This window comes from Belonocnema kinseyi, chromosome 4 (genome assembly GCF_010883055.1).
Source record: "Belonocnema kinseyi isolate 2016_QV_RU_SX_M_011 chromosome 4, B_treatae_v1, whole genome shotgun sequence".
NCBI lineage: Eukaryota > Metazoa > Arthropoda > Insecta > Hymenoptera > Cynipidae > Belonocnema > Belonocnema kinseyi.
Genome location: NC_046660.1, coordinates 90,639,932 through 90,660,811, shown reverse-complemented (window position 1 = coordinate 90,660,811; position 20,880 = coordinate 90,639,932). Strand labels below are relative to the sequence as shown.

General features: G+C 29.0%; 2 protein-coding genes across 16 annotated transcripts in view; one reads left to right on the top strand and one right to left on the bottom strand.

The window, feature by feature from the left end:
* The window catches only part of LOC117171392 (small integral membrane protein 8), a 35,788-nt gene that overhangs the window by 13,800 nt on the left and 1,108 nt on the right, over window positions 1-20,880 (top strand). Inside the window, exons 1-2 of one of the 6 annotated variants that reach the window (XM_033358659.1) lie at window positions 12,198-12,299; window positions 17,423-17,537. In XM_033358659.1, the coding sequence (XP_033214550.1) occupies window positions 17,436-17,537 (102 nt within the window). In that variant the 5' untranslated portion in view covers window positions 12,198-12,299; window positions 17,423-17,435. The other 5 variants (XM_033358660.1, XM_033358658.1, XM_033358661.1 and 2 more) reach the window with 5 other exon arrangements.
* Window positions 215-13,173, bottom strand: LOC117171390 (protein zyg-11 homolog B-like). 10 transcript variants are annotated; one of them, XM_033358654.1, is made up of 10 exons: window positions 12,855-13,169; window positions 11,646-11,902; window positions 8,846-9,239; window positions 8,375-8,766; window positions 7,180-7,325; window positions 5,415-5,803; window positions 4,963-5,332; window positions 4,470-4,809; window positions 1,928-2,116; window positions 215-663 (listed from the first exon to the last, which is right to left on the bottom strand). In XM_033358654.1, the coding sequence occupies exons 2-9, from the start codon at window positions 11,776-11,778 to the stop codon at window positions 1,968-1,970; spliced, it is 2,313 nt and encodes a 770-aa protein (XP_033214545.1). In that variant the 5' UTR covers window positions 11,779-11,902; window positions 12,855-13,169; the 3' UTR covers window positions 215-663; window positions 1,928-1,967. The 10 variants fall into 10 exon arrangements, with proteins under 10 accessions (XP_033214545.1, XP_033214538.1, XP_033214544.1 ...); XM_033358647.1 differs by having other exon boundaries at window positions 215-2,116; window positions 12,855-12,879; window positions 12,964-13,169; XM_033358653.1 differs by having other exon boundaries at window positions 215-2,116; window positions 13,150-13,173.

The following is a 20,880-nucleotide window of genomic DNA, read 5'->3' as shown; positions in this document are numbered from 1 at the left end:
AAAAATGACATAGGTTTTCGGCGTCGCTTACGAAACTCTACAAATGAGAAATCTGCTTCGAAAACAGGAAAACGAAATTGACTCTTAACTGCCAAATCTATAACAAAGGATAAAGAAAAAAAAAGTTGCAAATAAACTGCTGATACGACAGAGATATGAGCAAACAAAAAAGGAACCACAGTGAACCATTGAAGGTCAAAAAAGAAAGAAGTCGTGCAATTAAGTACAATTTAATTTACAATATTAATTTTTACATCCAAGGTTCTGCCTTGCTATCTATAGTCTAATTTTCTTAATCTGTCTTATTGCAAACTGACCCTTTACATTAATTAATTTGAAATTTGTTGAAACCTTAATAGACATATTTTTCACCAGCGACGATGTTGGTGGACTTTGTGTTCTCTTTCTCAAAAAACTATTAAATTTCTCATAAACATTCTTCATTCTCTCACCCATTCCGCCAAAAGTTTTACCGGTAATTTTTCCAATAATCGTGAAAGATCATAGATAATTTCCAATTTTGTTATATATAAGGTTATTTTTAACTTGAAAGACTTACGACTTTTTTCTCGCTGTTTCTTTTTTAAATTTTCATCAGATTTCCGGTACTGGAGATTTATCAAATTGAGTACCATAAGGCTGAAGACGTTTCTCCCAAAGATTCTAAAAAAGGCGCAAGCATAGAAATTGAAAAGTTAGATTGAGAAATAGTATGGTTCTGGGAAAAACAAAGTTAGTCTAGATAACCGGAACTTGACGAAACTTTCTACTACCTTCTTTCAGAGGCAGCTATTAAACAACGGCTTTCGAAAGATTTGTTTGATGCAGCTTAGAAGAATCTAAAGCTGGGAACATTTTTTTTTGTTTGATCTTTTTTTTATAAAAAATTATTTTTTTCATCGCAATTTTAAGTTTAATCACGGCTCAATTAAAACTTTTCGCAATATGCTTAGAATTGAAAAAGTCTTTACTTTTCCAAATGAAGTAACTTCTACAAATTTGAAAATATGCTATCTACCAAGCACTATTATTTCGCCAAGCTTAATTAAAATCAATGAAATAGTTCAACATTCATTGGCTTAACAAGATATCCATCATCGATTGCTTTATAAACTTTCACTTACTTTACTCTCAAGAGTTAAACAATTGATATTAATACACTTTGAGAATTTAAACTATAAAATAAAAGTAGAATTTCAATTTAAAGATAAATACACATGTAAATCTAAACTTTAATTCAAACATTGACACATGGTTCACAAACAATTAACGTAGTTGAAAAACTAGATTAATATCTCCTAATCCTAAAACAACATCTCAAAACGGCAGTTTGATAATAATTGAACGCTTTGAACTTGAACAGGAAGTTGAGTTTCGTGAAAAGTAATGTAATTCAAAATGAGATTGAATGCTCGATTTTTCTTAAAGTTTTGTCTCTGCCTTAGTTGTGCCGTTTCTAATGGATTAGTACTCTTTCGACAAACACCAGCTGTTCTCTATTTAATTATTTCTATGGGAATGAATAAATAAAAGTAACCGTCAGGGAAAACAAATAAAGTTATAAATTTGCACGGATTCTCTCTTTGAGAAACGCCAGATTTACTTGATTTTTACCTAAAGTTGAAGAAACGATTATGAATCAATCGTTAAATCATTAACATCGCTTTGTAAAAAACAAAAGGCAAACTTCCTTTCGCGGAGATTCGCTGTTAAATTACATTTTTTTTTATACAGAACTTGTCTGGCGACACGTGTCGGAGAGAACAAAGTGTTGAGGACTCATCCCACACCTAGAATAGGCCTCAAAACTATAAACATCCACGTTGACAAGGCTAATTTTGTAGGGCTTGATTTTAGCGAGTTGGAATCAAGGAATACGATTCTAGATGCAGGGAGATTCGCACATGAATAAAATTGACTAGCGTACCAATAGCGTACTTTCCGTTCATTCGGAACATTTTTTTTTGTTAGCAAGGATACTGCAAGAGTGTTTCCAGAATTGCTTGACACAGTGATCGAACATTCGGCTGCGTGTCCATCTCGACACTTTCCTTCTCTAAGTTTTCCAGAATCTTCACGCCTCCGTCTCGAACTAACATTTCGCAATACCGCTTTGCTATAAAAGCAAAGGCTTTATAATTAGGAGGAAAATTTAGTATGTAAATGGCTTGGGGTTGATCAATCTTCAAATCTGATGAACAAACTTTCTTGAAATCATTGAGAAATCTTGTAAATTTGCATGAAATCTTTGCAGGGCTCGGATCTTGTAACCTTTTTTGAATAATGCAACTTTCTACGAATTTTTGAAGAAAAAAAAATACATTTTTTCACAATTTCCATCGCAATGAAATTAAAAATTAAAATTCAAAACTAGAAAAAGTGTTACATTTTTAATTGATAACATTTAAAATTTAATAATTTCTCATTAAATTGAAATTAAAGAATTTCGTGAATTCGTATTCAAAGTTTTAATTCTTTAAAATTTCAAGATTGTTGTTCAATGTTTTCAAGTCGAAAACGTTTAAAATTGATTAATTTTAAATTCAATTACAGTCATCGAATTGTTCCCCTTACTCGCTCTTTCTTCCCTTTTTGAAAGAATTTCTGTTTTTCCTTTTTCCAGAAACTGAATTAATAAAACCCAACCAGAAAATTCAACTATTTTTAGTTGACAAATTATCTTTTTTCTTTGACAATTGAACTGACTTTTTTCTCGCTGTTTCTTTTTTAAATTTTCATCAGATTTCCGGTACTGGAGATTTATCAAATTGAGTACCATAAGGCTGAAGACGTTTCTCCCAAAGATTCTAAAAAAGGCGCAAGCATAGAAATTGAAAAGTTAGATTGAGAAATAGTATGGTTCTGGGAAAAACAAAGTTAGTCTAGATAACCGGAACTTGACGAAACTTTCTACTACCTTCTTTCAGAGGCAGCTATTAAACAACGGCTTTCGAAAGATTTTTTTGATGCAGCTTAGAAGAATCTAAAGCTGGGAACATTTTTTTTTGTTGATCTTTTTTTTATAAAAAATTATTTTTTTCAATAGTTGAAAAATCAACTATTTTTAGTTGACAAATTATCTTTTTTCTTTGACAATTGAACTGTCTTCTAAAAATTTTGTCTTTTCAGCATTAAAATGAAACTATTTGATTAAAAATTAATCTACTTTGTTGAATATATGTCTCCTTCGATTCGAAGTCCAAATATTTTATTGTAAATGCAACTGCTTGGAAAAATAATAATTTTTTTTTAATGGAACTATTTGGTTTAAAATTTCTTTTTTTTTTTGGTTAAAAACGATCTATTTGTTGAAAGTACAATTTTTCCTGCTGACAATTTAACTACTATTCTACTATTTCTAGCTGAGATTTAATCTCTTTTATGTTAAAATTCGACAATTTGGTTGAAAAATATATTATTTTCTTCAAAAGTAATCTTTTATGGTCAAAAATTCAACTCTTTTGTTGTACATTCATCTTTACGGACATAAAATTCGACTATATTAATTGAAAATTTCTCTTTTATGGTGGAAGTCATATTTTTTGGTTGAAGCTTCACCTTTCTTGGTTGAAAAGTAACTTTTTTGTTAAAAATGCAACTGTTTTATAAAAGATTCTTTTTTCTTAAAAATGATTTTTTTTTGTTTCGTAGCCCCGGGCAGAAACTACTTTAACTCAGTTTTAATTCATTTATTTGGTTGAAGTTTAATTTTTGTTTGAGAACTAGACTATTTGGTTGGAAATTCAACTATTTTGGATTAAAAATTTTTTAGTTGAAAACTAAACTCTCTTTTTTCATTAGTCGTTGGGTTTAAAGTTTAATTACTTTGTTGAAAATTCAATATATTTCGACTTGAAATCATATAAACGTAAAGCGTTTCATATTGAATTAAATATTGTATCTACATTAATTTTATTCAGAAGAATTTATTCCCCTATTTTTGTGAAAAATCTTCCTATTCTCCCTGTTTCAAAAGCTGTGAAGTCTGAATTATTAAAAAATGAAAAATTTCATATGCAAATTCTACAGCCTTAATTGTTGAATACTTGTAAGTTTAAAACTTTCAAAATGAATGTTCTTGAGGTTTGAAATTAATTTAAATTATAAACTTCTCTCATTTGAAAAGAATCCAGCTTGATAAGTTTAAATGTTCAGAAAAAATATTTGAAATCCAGATAAAGAAACTTTCAAGCTGAATGATTATCGCTAAAGATTTTTTTTTTAACTTTAAAGCTTATTTTGATTGTACAAAGAATATAAATTTGATGAGACTTTTTTCGAAATACCGTGCGACGTTCTTGTTAATTTTATGCGACTTTTTAAAAGCCTTCTAGTCGATCCGAGCCCCGGCTTTGTACATTCTTCGAAATCTCTAAAATCTTGATTTCTGGAGTACATACACTAAAAAGTCGAGTGGTCAACCCCTCCTGTAAATAGAGATAGTGTTTCATTTCGAAGTAAACACTTACGATTTTTGGTACAGACATGGTGAATCGCCCAAACGGCCCAAAGTTGAACAGCGTAAACGTCTTGGCATTCCAATAGTGGGAAAAATGGATGGAAGCTTCTGTAAGCGACCATTTCGCTCTGGGGAGTCTTCCAGTTGGTCACAGCCCGGGCCAATTGATCCAATAATTGAGTTTTCGTCGGTCGTACTAACACATTCGACCAAAACTCGGTGCTATCACTAAGAAGATGGGCGGCTATTCCAGCTGCGAAGTAAGACACATCGATGTGCTCGGAATCCAAGAGAAAGGAGAGCATTGATATAAATCGTGCCTGCATCAGCTGTTGCCTCAAGTGCCCAACCTATGAATCAGTTGGTTAACTTGTAGCAACTTTCTTTCTGATGATATACCTTAAAACTTATACTTTCTCATTCCTCATAGATCAGGATCGAAATGTATATTTAAGGCGATTGAAAACTTATTTATTTCTCAAATTTAAAGACTTGTCACAAACCTCAGCAATGTTATTCAGAAGACCCAGAACTTTCGTTTCCACACTCGACTCCCCGTGAAAGGTATCCAGCACCTCGAGAAAGAGTTTCATTCCTCCTTCTTGCAAAAACACTTTGCAAGTTGTGGCGCTTTCGTCGGTTAAGTTCCAAAGGGCAGACAAGGTAAATTTCATTGTAATATCGACACATTTGGTTTCCACTTTCGACCGAACCATCGTCAAAAGTTTGGACATGTATTGGGGCTGAGCTCCCAGCATAGACGTTTCAACTGTCGAGATTTTAGCCGCTAATATCGAACAAATGGCAACAGACATTCGATTCATTGAAGAATCATTAAATGCCGATAAATTGTTCATCACTAATCTAGCACACCTGTAGAAAAAAGACAATCTTCGATTAACGAAAATCCCGCTAACGGAAAATTAACTGTGTGTTAAAATATATATGAAAATACCTGTATTTGTCGAATGCAACATCCTGCAATATTCTATCACTACAGAGCGTTAGAATAGTGTTCTTTTGCATTTGATAATGATTCGGGTAAGATTCCATTGCCGTTAGCGTAACCTCAACTACTTGTTTTAGCACCGAGGGATGAATTTTATTGGCGAGTTCACCTTTAGTGAGATTGTAGAGACACGCAGTGCCGGCTATTTGTATTCGGAACTCCTGGGGATGGGCTTTCATTCCGGGAATGACTAACTCAATCATGTCAACCCTCACCTCTTCGGAACTTGACGTCAAACGAAATAAATTGTAGAGGCATTTTTGAACGTAAATCGGCCTGCATGAATAACGTCTGAGGGCTTCAAGAATTTGTGATTCTGTCGCCGTCCCGCTTACCTAAGATACGGGTTGAAATTTATTTATTTTCCGGTAAAAGAATTTGCATACTTTTGTTATTGTAAATTAAACTTTAGATACTTCTCAAGAAATGTTCAAGGAAGAAAATTCACCCAATAATCTGACCACCTTCTAATATGTCTGGAAAATACCCCAAAAATACAAAATAGTAGTTTTGTCAGTTGCATGCTAAAGGTGGTACTTTTTTTAAATTTTCCAACATTAATTATTTTGTTTCGATAAGTGACAAGTTTCAAAAAATTAAAAAAATTAATTTGCAATTTCTCAAATAATTTTCATTTATTTTTAACACTATTCCTTATAAATTGTAAGAAAATCTTATTTTCAGAAATTAATGACATAATTAACGAACTTTAAAGAGTGATATTGCATAGGCAAGATAGAGAAAATTCTAGTTTTTTTTTTTAAACTCTAACTCTGTGTAGCTTATTAATAAGTATTTCCCTGGTTTCGATAAAATCGTAATAACGCAACTGAAAAAAAATGTTTCTTTAAACAATTAGGGTATAAGTTCAGAGATTTTAAAAATACTGAATAGTAAGCAATATAATGTAAAAGATTTAAAGAAGTATAATTTGCTCCACCTTTCCTATGGAAAGGCGCAAGTGAATGATTATTAACTATTTAAAAAATTGCAAAATGTCTCTTATAGAAAATATATCACTCTTGACATTCATCAGCTGCGCTATTCATTCCAGAAAACAGTACATTTTCCAGATTTACAGAGGAAAACATTGTTTAAACAAATGAAAATTGTTTAAATAATTGCACACTGTCTTTCACATAAAATATGACTCGCAACACTTATAAATGCGTCATTAATTCCAGAAAATATTACATTTTCACGATTTACAGGGAAACAAATTATTTAAATAAATAAAAATTATTTGAAAAATTGCCAAATATGTGAAACAAAAAATATTACTCTCGAAATTCATTAACTGTGTCATTTATCCTAAAACTACTAACTTTTTACGATTTCCATTGAGAAAAAAAGTTTTAACAAATATTCATTGTTTTCATAATTGAAAATTAGTTGAAAAAATACTTGAAAACTTTTCACTCGACAAAGAAAAATAATTAACGTTGAAAAATGTCAAAAAACGTACCATACATGGCGCGATTTTTACATAAAAATGTTATTTTCTATTTTTTGTGCATTTTTCGGACACAATAAAAGGGGGCTGAGAGGGTCAAAATTACAAGTTATTGGGGGGTAATTATTATTTGAACATTCTTTAAGAAGGGACTAAACTTTAATCCACCTAGAGTAATAACAAGTACAAATTGGAGGAGATGGATCACTAAAAATCAAAACATACATTAATTCAAGGTAAATTTTTTGTCAAACTCACCATGAGATCAATCCTATAGTTTTTATTAAACGGATTTATTAGACTATCCTCGAAGCACGCATCGGAATGCACCAGTCCTAAGAATCTCAACTTCGGATGCGCTCTAATAAACCTTTTCAGGTCTTTCGGGTCTATTTCATCCTTCCCTACACAATTAAATTAAAATTTAAAATAAGAGGTTCGAATTTTTTTCGAATAAGATCATTAGTTTGAGGAGAGTTAAATTAAATCGAGGGGTTGATCATTCTTTAAATCTGGTACACAAACATTCGTGATTTATAAATTTGTTGTTGAAAATCTGCACAAATCTATACTTTGTTTTAAATTAGGCTATGGCTACTCACACCGGAATTTTGGTACCAATAGCCGGATTTTTTCAGAACACGCACTTCTTTCAAATTGTTTGAAATCATTACAAGTTTTAAATTAATTTGTAATCTTTTCAAAACCTCTGAATATCTCTAAAAATTACTCGAATTTATCTACCAATAATAAGTGTTGAATTGTTATTTATACATAAAAATTCAACAATTTCACTTACAAATTAATAATTTTTTAAATAGAACAATTAAAATAGTAACGTTCCAAGTTTAAAAGCTCCTTAACATTTTAACGATTCAAGGTTTCCTATTTCACTTTTTGATACTTCAAGTACAGTTCGATTTTTAAAATAATTGATCAATTTAAATTTACATTCGATCTAATAAAAATGTTTTTGTCGAAAATTCGCAATTTCAAACTATTTTAATTTTCAACTGTTTAGTCTTCCAAAACTGCATTTTAAAATTCTGTAAGTTCAAAATCTACACTTACAAATAAAAATATAGAATGGAAAATGTTGTCAAGTAAAAGATTTTCGAATTGAATATTTTAAATTGATCAATATCATAATTAAAGAAGATAATAATTCGACTAATTATTTAAAAAATGGCTAAAATCGAACTTGAACAGACTTTTCTTCTAATATTTATCAAATTCCCAGTCGAGTAACCACACTGTCTTTTGTTTAAATCTGTAATAACTTCCTATCTTTTCAAGTGAAATGAAAAGTGTAATTCTTGAAAGTTCTTTAGAACCTTTTGAGATATTTGATAATTCTTCTAAACATGTGAAATTTTTGTGAAATCGTGTGAACACTCAAAAGTAAAATGGCCAACTCTCCACGAATTAAATGGAACGAATTGACAAGTCTTACCTGATATATCTAAACTAGTAAGATGAGGCATGCAGTGAACTGCCTTCAAGAAATCTGTGATCTTGGACCTCACTGGCGCGAACATTTCGAAAACATAGGAATCCCGATCGTCGGAAATGTCTAAATTTCTCAGTTCGTTCAGTTTGAGGAGCACCGAAATTACATTACCACAGGCGCTGATCTTTACATTGTACATAATGAGAGTTTTCAAACGATCCTTGCATTTTCTCAAAGGTGTTATATCGTCCACTTGAGTGCAGGAGATATCCAAACTTTCTAAAAGAGGCAAATCTTCAACAACTATGTCCAATCCGTGTCGATTGAACTCCGTCCCTGATACGTTTAAAGTCTGAAGTGCTCTCAGATTACTCAACGCCACAAGAACACGATATCTACAAAACAACTTGGAATTATTTCACTAAAAGGAAAGAATAAAACGTCATTACTTAAGAATTTAATGTGATTTTATACCTCGAACAATCCATGAAGCTCCCCTTGGCCACACTTAAAGACCTAAGATTCTGTAAACTCCAAGTGCCTAAACAAGCTATTAGATCATTGATCGAGATCTTTAAACCTTTAACTTCTAAGTCAATAACTTTATGTTCTCTCAACATTTTCAAACCCTTTACGGAAAGATTGGAGGCATTTTTTAGTTTTACATGCCTGAGCCTCGTCGTTTTCGCATCAAAGAGTGTTATAGTTAAATCTGATAAAACTTTTTTTTCACAAAGACTGTACAATAATTGTTCTGAAATTTCTGCAGGCAGGAATGTGTCGGGATCTCGGAAACTGAGTCTCGTCGAGGGACCGAAGGTTACGTTGTTGCTCGAACTACTCGTTGGCATAAATCCTGACTCGGGTTCTGTAAATTTTTCAATTAAAAATAATTAAATAACTAATAACTAAATTAAATATTTGACACTTAACTGTCGTATTTATTTATAAATGATTTACAATAGAATCTAGAAAACCAGAAAATTATGAATTAAAGTAATTTATATTTTAATACTGCAGACTTCAAGGACTAAACTGCTCTCAAAACAAAGTGATTTATCACGGCAACAGGAGAATAATAGGAAAATAAATTCTTTTAAATAAAATTAATGAAGGTAACATATTCAATTAAATATAACACGATTTAAATTCCTAGTCTTTAAAGCAAAAATATTGCAATTTTAATAAAGTAGAAGCATTTTCAACTAAAAAAGATCAATTTTCAACAAAAAATAGAATAATCCAAGTTTTAGTTCAAAACAATAATTAAAAAAAAAGAATTTTCAACAAAATAGTTTAATTTTCCAACAAAGAGATAAATTTTCAACTAAAATATTAAATTTGGAAAAAAAAATTTTTATGAAAGAAGTTCAACTTTCCACCAACTAGTTGAATTCGCAACCAAAAAGATTAATTCTCGACGAGAAATGTAATGGTAACAGCCAAAAAAGAGCAATATTTATCAAAACAGTTGAATCCTCAATCACAACCGATTATTAATTTTCAATTAAATAGTTGCATTTTTATTTTTTTTAATAAGACGGAACTTCTATCAAATAGTTGAATTTTCAAATAAAAACATTAATTTTTAACCAATAAAATAAATTTTCTATAAAAAAGACGAATTTTCGACAAATTACATCAACCTTTAACCCAATAGTTAAATTTTTAACAAAAAAAAAACAGAAATATTTTTAACATTTTTGTCATAATATTTAAAAAAATTTGAAATTTTTAATCTCTATGTCATGCTAAGACTTATTAAAAATGTAGATATGCATTTGAAGTTACTTATTAAGAAACTATTAAATTTGGTACTTTTTATTATTTCTGAATAACTTTTCTAGAAACTTTTGAATTGTTTAAACAACAATCTCAAGAAGTGAAAAATAAAATTTTACTCTCATTAACATTTCAATAAATCAATCTTTTGCATTTGTTTAAGTATTAATCTATTTGAAATATATGGTGAAAAAAGGAAACTTCAATCTCTAATAAAAAAACGTATCCTTTTGATGTTTTTTTTTTCTTAAATCCAATAAGAGATTACTCTTTTTTCGAAGTTATTATTTTATTATTAATTATATCAGACAAAAAGTAAAATCGAATCTTCTGAATATATTCACTGATTGTGAAAGACAGCTTCGAGAACACCATAAAAACCAAAAGTTAATGAATCACTTCGAAGTCTGCATTTAAAATATATTTCTAATTTGACAAATTAATTTTTGCCAGTGTTATAGTGATGAAATACACCTATCATTTTAGTATTTAAAAAAAGTAAATTGTCTTATTTTTTATTTCACAGGAAATATTTAAAAAATGTATTTTTACTCCAATGTCTTCAGGAATATTAAAGATTATTTTGATAATTAATAAAGTAAAATTCCTGAATAATTAAAATTACAATACAACTTTTCTCTCAAAAAACAATATTTTTAAATGAATAAAGCCTCTCTAATCATAAGGAAGTAATTTTTCTTAAACTTTTGTAAATGCACAAAATTACACAACAGAAGTATTTATGAGTAATTACATCTCTACAAATTTTTTTAAAGAATTAATTTTTTGGTAACAAAACCCACATTTTGAATCCTGGTAGTATAAAAAAGACGAATAAATAATTAAGAAAAGAGAGCGAGGTAGTTTGGTTATCTCTTCTCTTTTTTTCTTTCTCTTTTTCAATTTTCACATAACTGTCTCTAATGAGCCGATCAGAATATTGTTTAGAACCCCATTCATCTGATTTTAACTCCTTTTGTGCCATTTTGTTACACAAATTTACTTTTTTGAGTTATCTTTTAACTGACTTTTTAAAATAATTTTTTAAAACCTTCTTGTGTAATTTTGTAAAAAAAAAACTTGACTGTTTGAAGTTGATGTTTTTTATAAAAAAAAATGTGCTTCCAAAAATTAATAAAAATTACTGTTCTCAAAAGTTCGATTCTTGGACAACTATAAATAGTTGGATTTCCTCATTGGGTTCTATTAATTCAGTTCGCATTTAAGCAAAAAATACCAGGGGTAATTTCTAAAAAAATAGAAAAAGAGTGGAATAGGGGAAAGACTGTAAAGCCTGAAAATTAATAGCATTTTTGAATCGCATATTACTATAGATTTCATGCATACATTAATAGAATTTTTTTCTCTCAATAAAATCTAAAATGAGATGGATTTAAATGACTGAAGTAAAAAATGTTTTGTAAAAAGTGACTATGTGGCAGCCCTGGTTAACGTAGTATATTTCTGTACTTTTTAAATAGTTTGGAAATACCATTGGAAGAGTTGGATGAACAACTACTGGGTCGACCCACAGCATCACTGGGATGAACATCACACAAAGCAAGGATGTTGTCGCAGATAAAGTCCATGCAGACTTCCTGCAAACTCCTCGGGGACTCGAACATGTTTTAAAAGTTTTTTGTGACTTTTATTTATTATAATTCATCCTTATCTTGTTTAGAAATTACTTCTTTATTTCTCTCTCCTCGTTAGTTAATAAAATTGTGTTGACATTTTGGTTAGCTTGTCCTGGAAAAAAATAAACTTAATGCTAATATAACCGCAAACAATAACTTTAAATATTTCTAAACACCACAGACTTACAATTAGTAAGAAAATGCAAATTCTAGAAGCTTTCGACATTATAGTTCGCGAACAATTTTCATGTATTCAAATAGAAATTAAAACTAGGAAAAAAGATGTCTGGATGTCATATAAAGCATATAATGAAATTAAAAAAACAAGCTTTCTTTTGGAACAATTAAATTGTTAAATAAAGCATGAAACATTTAATTTGTGATTAAATCTTACATGTGTCACAATCTTCGATTTTTATTTAAGCACGAAGTGTCACTTATCGGACGTGAATTGACGTGTTTTATTATCCAGGAAGTTTCCGAGCAATTTAAATGAATTACAATTCAAGGTAAATGGTACAAATATTTAAAAAAAATTAAGAACCTAATTAATAATAGACATTTTTAAAAAGAGGAAATAAGGAACAAAGAGATGAGACACTAGAAAATAACGCAATTTAGCTTGAAGGTCATGACCTTTTTTTGAACCAACAAATGTGTCCTCGCGTTTATATTAAATGCTTTCGTCAAAATTATACTGCTACCTTCGAGTTGACACTTCTTGCACATTTTCGCGATAGGCAAACAAAAGGCACATGCATTGTTTCACAATTTATGCCAAGCAATGTCAAGTGACATCCGTATAGATCACAGTTCAATTTCTCTTTCTACAAGTAATCTACAGATTAATCTCCATTTATTGCACCGATTGAAAAGTGAAAAAGATTAACATAACTCATGCCAATTAGTATTAGAGTAATAAGAAAACAAGAATTTTAAGTGACAGTTACGTAATGAAATTCTACTGTAGAAAACAATATGTAAACTAAAAATACCCGTCTGCTCTTTGACAATTACGGATCACGAAACGACAAACAAAAAAACAGTTGAGAGTCATCACTTACGTTGAGAAAAAATGGCAATAAATATCTGTTTCACAAAAGAGGGAGAATACTATGAGTCAGATTTAGTGTCATCGTTAAAATAAACAAGTAATTTTAATATCAGACTGACCGCCATTTTTCTTGTTAACCAGCTGTCAACAGAAATAAAATAAACGCATTTTAAGTTACACTGTTATTTCTTCAAGAAACGAGATTAACACGTTCGTAGCACCGAGTTTTAGACATGAATCATTGTCCAATTTTAGAAAAAAGCTTCTTTTAACTCTGGTTCTTTCAACCATTTTTCGGACCATACCACATGATTCCACCCAGGATTCCACCATTCCACCATGTCACGTCATGAATCAATGCACACAAAAAGAGGGGAATCTAATGAATCAAATTTTGTAATTAATTTCCAATATCCCTGATAGAGGTCTCTGGAAAGCGATTCGTGGAGTATGAACGGTAACTAATTTGCTTTGAAACGTAAACATAAATCCATAAATAATCAGACGTCATAAATATTGCGGTTTGATTATTGCAAATCAAAATTTCAAAATGTGATTGTAACCTATTTTTCTTTGATTGGGTCATCTACAAGAAAAGTTTAAGTTTTTGTGCGCGAACTACACGTCCTCATGAAAACCTAACCCCCTTCCCACAAGATTTTTAGGAACTGCTATCCGAAACCAAATCCTATTACACTTGCACCTGGGTCCTGGGTAAATAATTTATTTTGTATTAGCTCTCTTTTTGTAATACTTTTTTTTTACTAATTTGTCCTTGACACAGAAAATGATTCATTTAATAAGGTGCAAAGTAGAATTAATTTGTCAGTTTTAGTGATTCCTTTTTTTTAGTATAGTTGACTTTTTTATCGGTGATTATAACCTCCACCTTTGTAATAAGGCTAGCTTTTTATTGCTATTATTTTCTAAACTAGAAAAACACACGCGGTTTTTGTTTTTGTTGTCCCGCTCAATTTTTAAATATAATAGTAATACAAAATTGTTGTATTTCATATAATCTATTATCTAAAATAATAGAAAAGAAATTACATAAGCTAGTATTGCTTCAAAAAATTTTAACTTTGAAATCCAATGACTTTTAGATAAAAGTATCGATTTCTGGTATAAAATACTCTCAAAAACAGAAATTCTACAAAATTGTGAATTTCTTGATTTTGAATGATAATCTGAGAAGTATTATGATTTCTGTTACTAAAATTACGCATTGTTGACGAAGAACGCTGTCATAACAGACATTTACGATGTAAAACGCTTTTATAACCTAAAATTGTAAAAAATTTGGTGCATATCTTCTTTGAAATCTAATTTTTTCAAAAAAAGTACCAATTTCCAACCAAAAACACCAACATAATCCAAAACTTTTAAAAGATTCTAAATCTTCAAATTATAATTATTTTTGTTTTAAAATACTAATTTTCGATGTCAAACAACAACGTAACATAAAATTGTTAAATAATTATGACTCCTCTTTGAAATATAATTCTTTTTCGAAACAATTTTTTAAATCATCAACGAAAAACACTCACGCATTTCGAAAATTTTCAAGCTAGTAAATTTTATGATTTTAAGCAAAAGTTATTGAATTAAATATAAATATTTTTTTTTTTAGATAGCAATTTAAAGTAAAACACACCAACATAATCTAAAGTTCTTGCAAATTTGCAAACATTATATATATATGTATATAATGTTGATAAAAATATCCAAAATTTGTTAGAAATTTTAAGTCTTTATCGAAACTTTATGATTTTATATAAAAATTCACTTTTAAAATTAATAATTTTCAGCAAAAGAATATTAACATAAAAAATCTGCCCGATACGCGGGCACATTCTCATCGCGCGCGGCTCGCTTCGCTCGCAAGTTCGAGCGCGACTGTTGGTTCTCGCGCTTCGCGCTCGATCATGTCTGTACCTCGCGCTACGCGCTCGGTCTTTATATTTTCACACATTCTTGCCCAAAAATTTTTAAATTAAGACTCAAAACATCTACCACTGCAATTGTGTGATTGTGAATTCTCTTTCGTTAAAAAAGGTTAGCTCGAGAGTTTGAGCGCACCTATGGCACGCGACTGAGGGCAATCGCACTCCACGCATATTTTTTGCATTTCTTCCGCATTCGGACACACACCTTTTAAAATCAAAGGTGAACGGACCGACAACTGTAATTTTGTGATTTTGAACTCTCTTTTGTTAAAGCTCTTTTGGCTTCAACGAACACATTCTCATCACGTATATCGTGCTTCGCACTCGATTTTGTCCAACCTGTCAACTTTTCTACATTATACACAACACTTTTATATCAATTATAATACATTTTTTACGTAACTGCCAGGGATTACCTATTAAAAAATTGCAAAATAGAAAGCCAATTGTATTTATCATGGTTATTTTTGTATTTGTTTCTTATTTTGCTTTAAATTGTATTGTAAGCTGCTCTGAAACATGTATCATTTCAATAAATGTATATCATCACAATTCATAATATACATAAAAATTGAATCATACTAATTATTTCCTTGTTTTTATAATTTTTTATTTTGTTTTTTACGATTAAATAAAAACTACTGCGCATCTGCATAGGGTCTAATACAGGAACCTATATAGGAGCCTATGTCCTCTTTCGTCTTTTATGTGCTTTTTCCAAAAAATTAATTTTTTTATTTTTAATCTTATGTTTTACGATTAAATGAAAATCTACTCGTCCTATCGAAAAATAATTAATAATAAATTTATCGATCTTTTTAGGCGAACAACTTTTGTCTGGTAATTTAAGTTAATACCTTGTGTCGTTTTTTTCAAACAAATTTAATATTTTTATTTGGAATGTTCTTTTTTACGACCAAAGTAAAAACTAACTGTCCTATCAACAATTATAGCTCTTTTTTGGATGAACAAGTTTTGTCTCATTTTTTTCTCGTAGCTTATATCAAAAAGTGATTAATTCTTAATTTGTAGTTCTTTCCAGGGCGCGCAATTTGAGCTTTTTCATTTTTTTCGTATATTTTTGGTACGATCAAATTTGGAGTGTTCAACTTCTCGACCAAATTAAAAAAGTTGTCATCATAGTCTTGTAGGGCTTTCAAACAGCAAAGTTTTTCTTCTCCTGACTTTTTTCATATCATGCGTTGTTTGGCTTAAAATTTTCATTTTAGTTTGTTTTTTTGGATTTTGAAAATGCTCTAACTCTGATAATTTTCTTTTTATAGAAAAAAGTCATGGGAATAAATTGTTGGAGTTTCTCAGCACTATGAACAACCGTACATAGAATTTTTAAATCATGAAAAAATGTGGTTTCAAAAATTTTTGGTACGATCAAATTTGGAATTTTCAACTTTTCGACCAAATTAAAAAAGTTGTTAACATAATCTTGTAGGGCTTTCAAACAGCAAAGTTTTTCTTCTCCTGACTTTTTTCATATCATGCGTTGTTTGGCTTAAAATATTCATTTTAGTTTTTTTTGGGGGGATTTTGAAAATGCTCTAACTCTGATAATTTTCTTTTTATAAAAAAAAGTCAGAAGGATAAATTGTTTAAGTTTTGAAGTACTATGAACAACTGTGCATAGAATTTTTACATCTTGAAAAAATATGGTTTCAAAAGTTTTTTGTACGATCAAATTTTGAATTTTCAACTTTTTGACCTAATTGAAAAAGTTGTTATGATAATCGTGTAGGGCTTTGAAACATCAACGTTTTTCTTCTTTAGACTTTTTTTTGTATCATGCGTTGTTTGGTTTAAATTGTTCATTTTAGTTTGTTTTTCTGGATTTTGAAAGTGCTATAAAATAATTTTTGATTTTTCAGAAAAAGTCATTAGGATAAATTGTTAAATTTTTTGAATTCTATAAATAACCATACAGAGAATTTTTGAACTTTTAAAAACGTGGTCTCAAAAATATTCAAAATGTGCCCACTTTTTGAATTTTCATCCAAAATGGCTGGCTAATGAACTTGACCTTTAGTTTATGACACTAAACGAGTGTACCAAAGGGCAATCTGATAGATTAATTTTTTTAAAAGTATCGTGTTCACAGATAGGCATACATTAGACACATTCGTAAAAACCTGTTTTTCGGATTCAGGGGATCTTAAAGCGTGGACATTTGACAAAAACTGGTGGGGAGGGGGGGGGGGGCAAATTTTACACACATCTAATATCTTCTCTGATGAGAATGTAAAAATGCATAATATGTTCAACCATTTATCAGATAATTTGGAACTTTAAATTAACCTGCACAAGCGTGTTAAAAATTTCAAATGTTTCCTAATTCTTATTCAAAGAAATCATTTGTAAATTTAATTGTAAAAATTTCAAATTTAATATATGAAACAACTTTAATTAATGAAAAACCAATAAGTTTTTCAACAACAGTGATTAGGAGATATTTTCTAGATACATCGTTACACTAATTTTTTTATGTAGAATTGATAGGTATTTTTAATCTTTCTTGTGCTACAAATCGAAAGATTCATTAAGGAATTATCTAAAATTAACTATATAACTATAAATGTGTTAATTTATAATCGTCATTACAAATGCATATTTATTATCGCAGGTAAAAATTAATCATGAGTAAACAAGAAAAACAACAGGCCCCAGGAGATGGAATTCGCTCTCTTAAAAGTACTCCGATGTTTCGAGCAATAAATTATGAACTTTACGTCAGACCGGTAAGATATTATTATAGTAAATAAAGTATTATTAAAAATTGATAAGTCTGCATCAATTGTTGTGTGTTGCGACATAATTTAAAAAATTGGATATTACTATATAATGTTCCTGAGTGTTTTTAGAGTTGATTTAACATGCCTGGAATAATAGTTAAAAAATGATTAATTTTTAACGATTGAGATTGACGATCCTTATTTAAAAATACTTCAATTTTAAACAAGTTGAAAATTGTTCATTTTTACGATTCAATTACGCTTGGATTCATTATTTTTAAAATTTCTGATTAGAAATATAATTTGTAATGCTTCTAGAGTGTTTAAACTTCGAAGTATTACAATATTTAAAATTCTTGAATTTTTAGCGGTAAAAATGACAGTGAATGTTTTTTTTACAAAAATTTCTTATTTTAAGAATAATATATATTCAATCACTTTGAATTTCATTTGATACTACATGATATGGTACGTCTTAATAATTCTCACCTTTAAAATTGCTGCAATTTCAATTGAAAATTATAGTTTTGAATGAAAAATTCTCAAATAGTTTAATTTAAAAACCTTAAAACTAAAGTTGTTTAGCTTCAAAACTTCAAATTCCCAAATATTTGTTTCCAAGTTTATTTTTTAAATGCTTAACCAGAAACGTTATTAATATGTTAATGTTTAGTTTGTTATGTTGTGCATTTTAACCAGAGAAAACTAATTTCAAATGTACGTTCTTGATGTATTTTTTACAGTAATTAAATTCGAACTTAATCAGTTTTGAAATTTAACCATTTGAAACCAAGCACTTGATAGGTTTTGTTCAAATACTATCGCTTTTAACAATTTATAAATTTTTAAATATCAATTACCAACATTTAGTCCTTAAAGTAAAAAAAAAGTTGTATTACAAACCCTTTTCAATCTTGGGAATCCTATTAAAATTCCTTCCATGACATTTCTTTTGTTAATCAGGCTCTGGAAATTCCTTCAAATTTTTTAAAGCTATTGAAATTCTTTGGTATCATTGGAAAATACTCTAAAATATTTCAATTTCTTTGAAATATTTTAAAATACCTTGACATTTTCTCAAGCGCTTACAAATTTCTATCGCAATCCGCAGCCGAGACTGATGCAATTTTAGCATAGTGTGACTTTTTTGGACTCAATTCAGCAACACTTGATCTCGAAAGTGGACTTTGTTTATTTTTTAGATAAGGTAAACTGACCATTACTGGGATAGTTAGGAAAAGCTAACCCACGTAAACACAATTTTAAAGTGGGGAATTGGAACTTTTGGTACAAAAACCGTTATAATAAGTGGTTAAGACATTATTTGACCGATTAGAACAAAAAATACATTAGTAATTTTATAGTAAATTAATGTAAATGGATATTTTTAAAGCTAGTCAGATCGCGCATTAGTGGGGCTCGAATTTTGGAACATATCCTTAAGTGGGCGACCAAAGAAGCCAATACTGGGACCAGGAAAATCCAATGGAGTTTATCAAAATAAAATGGCACTATTTACTTATAATTTATTACAGAATACATGAAAAAGCAAGAATGGATTGTGATTACCGTTTAATTATTTATTTAGTTTAATTTAGTTATTTAAAGTAGTTTATTGAAACCTCTCTAATTCTTACCTCAAATTTTGCCAACTGCTTAGATAAGTAATTTAATAATAACTTATACATTAAATTTTTTAATAAAATTAGGAAGTGTGCATTAAAATTTAATATTATCGATTAATATTATTGGTTACAAATTTTATTATTTGGTTGAAAATTTTATTGACTGAAAAATCTGTTTTGGTTAATATTTCAACTATTTTGTTGAAAGTTTGTCTTTTTGGTTCGAGAATTTGTAATTTTAATTATAAATTAAATTTTTCTTTTAGAAAAATGCAACTGTTTTGTAAAAAATAATATTATTTAGGTAGAAAATTCATAAATTTGGTTAAAATATTTTTCTTTTTTTAATAAAAAATCTTATTTATTTGAAAAATTATGTCATGTTTAATTTTTAATTAAAACATTTTTCGTTTGTAATATCGATTATTATATTTTTTTATAAGAATTAATCTTTTTTTGGTAGAAAATTAGTTTTTTTATTTAAAAATTCAAGAATTTGTTCGAAAATTTAAGTATTAGGTTAACAGAAAAAAGCTAAATTTTGATAAAAAAATATAATAGTTGATATTTTTAAAATTTAAGAAATTTAACGTAGATTAAAATCCAAATTAAAAATCTCATTTAATGTCCATTAATCAAATTGATGCAAACTCCTGTTAAAAAAAAAAAAAACAAGAAGCCAACGACCAAATTTGGACCACAACGAACAAACCAAAACAAAAAAATCCTATTGTAATCTGAAAAATTTGAAAAAAAAAACCAATTAGTTTTCGGACAAAAATAAAAAAGAGGAAAGAAAAAAATCTTTTTAAATTAAATATTGAAAGTAGACGAATTAATTAAAAAAATAAAACGAATTTCTAATCAAACTGTTGAAGGCTCAAACTAAATAGATTAATTTTTAACCACAGTTGCAGTTTTGCTCAAGAAAGATGAAATTTATAATTAAAAAGATACGTTTTCGAACCAAAAAGACGAATTTTCAAGAAAATAGTTCGAATGTTGATTAAAAAAAACATTTTTCAGTCAAGAAATTAAAAAAAAATTGTAATGAAACTGTTGAATTTTCAAGTAAAACAGATGATTTTTCTTCAAAACAGTTATATTTTTAATTTGAAAATATAAATTTTCAACACAAAAGTTAATTTACTTAATTTATCTTAAAAAGTAAATCGATAATATTAATCTTATTAATATTTCATATAAATCTAGAATATTGAATTTTAATGCATACTAACTAATTTCGGTTGAAGAATTAAATTTATTAGATACTTACATTAATTACCTAAGCAGTTGGGGAGCTTTGTGGTTAGAATTGGAGGTTTCAATAAACTATTTTTAACAACTTTTTTAGAACAAAAAATAATCAATGAAACGGCAAACTTGTGTCTTATAAACAATATTTTTAATATATTAGTAAAATAGTACGGCGACATTTAATTAAAAACACGGCGAAAGTGATCGTCTCAGTAACGGAAACGAAATTTCGCAACTCACGTTCAAGTGACCATATGCGGGACATTAAAATATTCATAAGTTATCAAATAAAATCGCTAATGAAGTTATGAATTTTATTCTTAAACGTACTAGGCAGTCTGATAAGTCCCTGAAAAATGAAACATGGAGACGTTTTTTTGGCCTAAGTCGGTTTTATTTTTCAACATACTCTCCTTTTAGGTCGATACAGCGAGTCCAACGATTTTCTAACTTTTTGATACCGTCCG

What these genes read in the sequence shown, in the direction of transcription:
- LOC117171390 (XM_033358653.1), bottom strand. Translation starts at nt 11,778, where the DNA reads ATGTTCGAGTCCCCGAGGAGTTTGCAGGAAGTCTGCATGGACTTTATC. An exon ending in AGCTTCATGGATTGTTCGAG is followed by an intron (nt 8,767 to 8,845) that starts GTATAAAATCAC and finishes GTTGTTTTGTAG; the next exon opens with ATATCGTGTTCTTGTGGCGT. An exon ending in CCATGTCTGTACCAAAAATC is followed by an intron (nt 2,117 to 4,469) that starts GTAAGTGTTTAC and finishes TTGCTTTTATAG; the next exon opens with CAAAGCGGTATTGCGAAATG.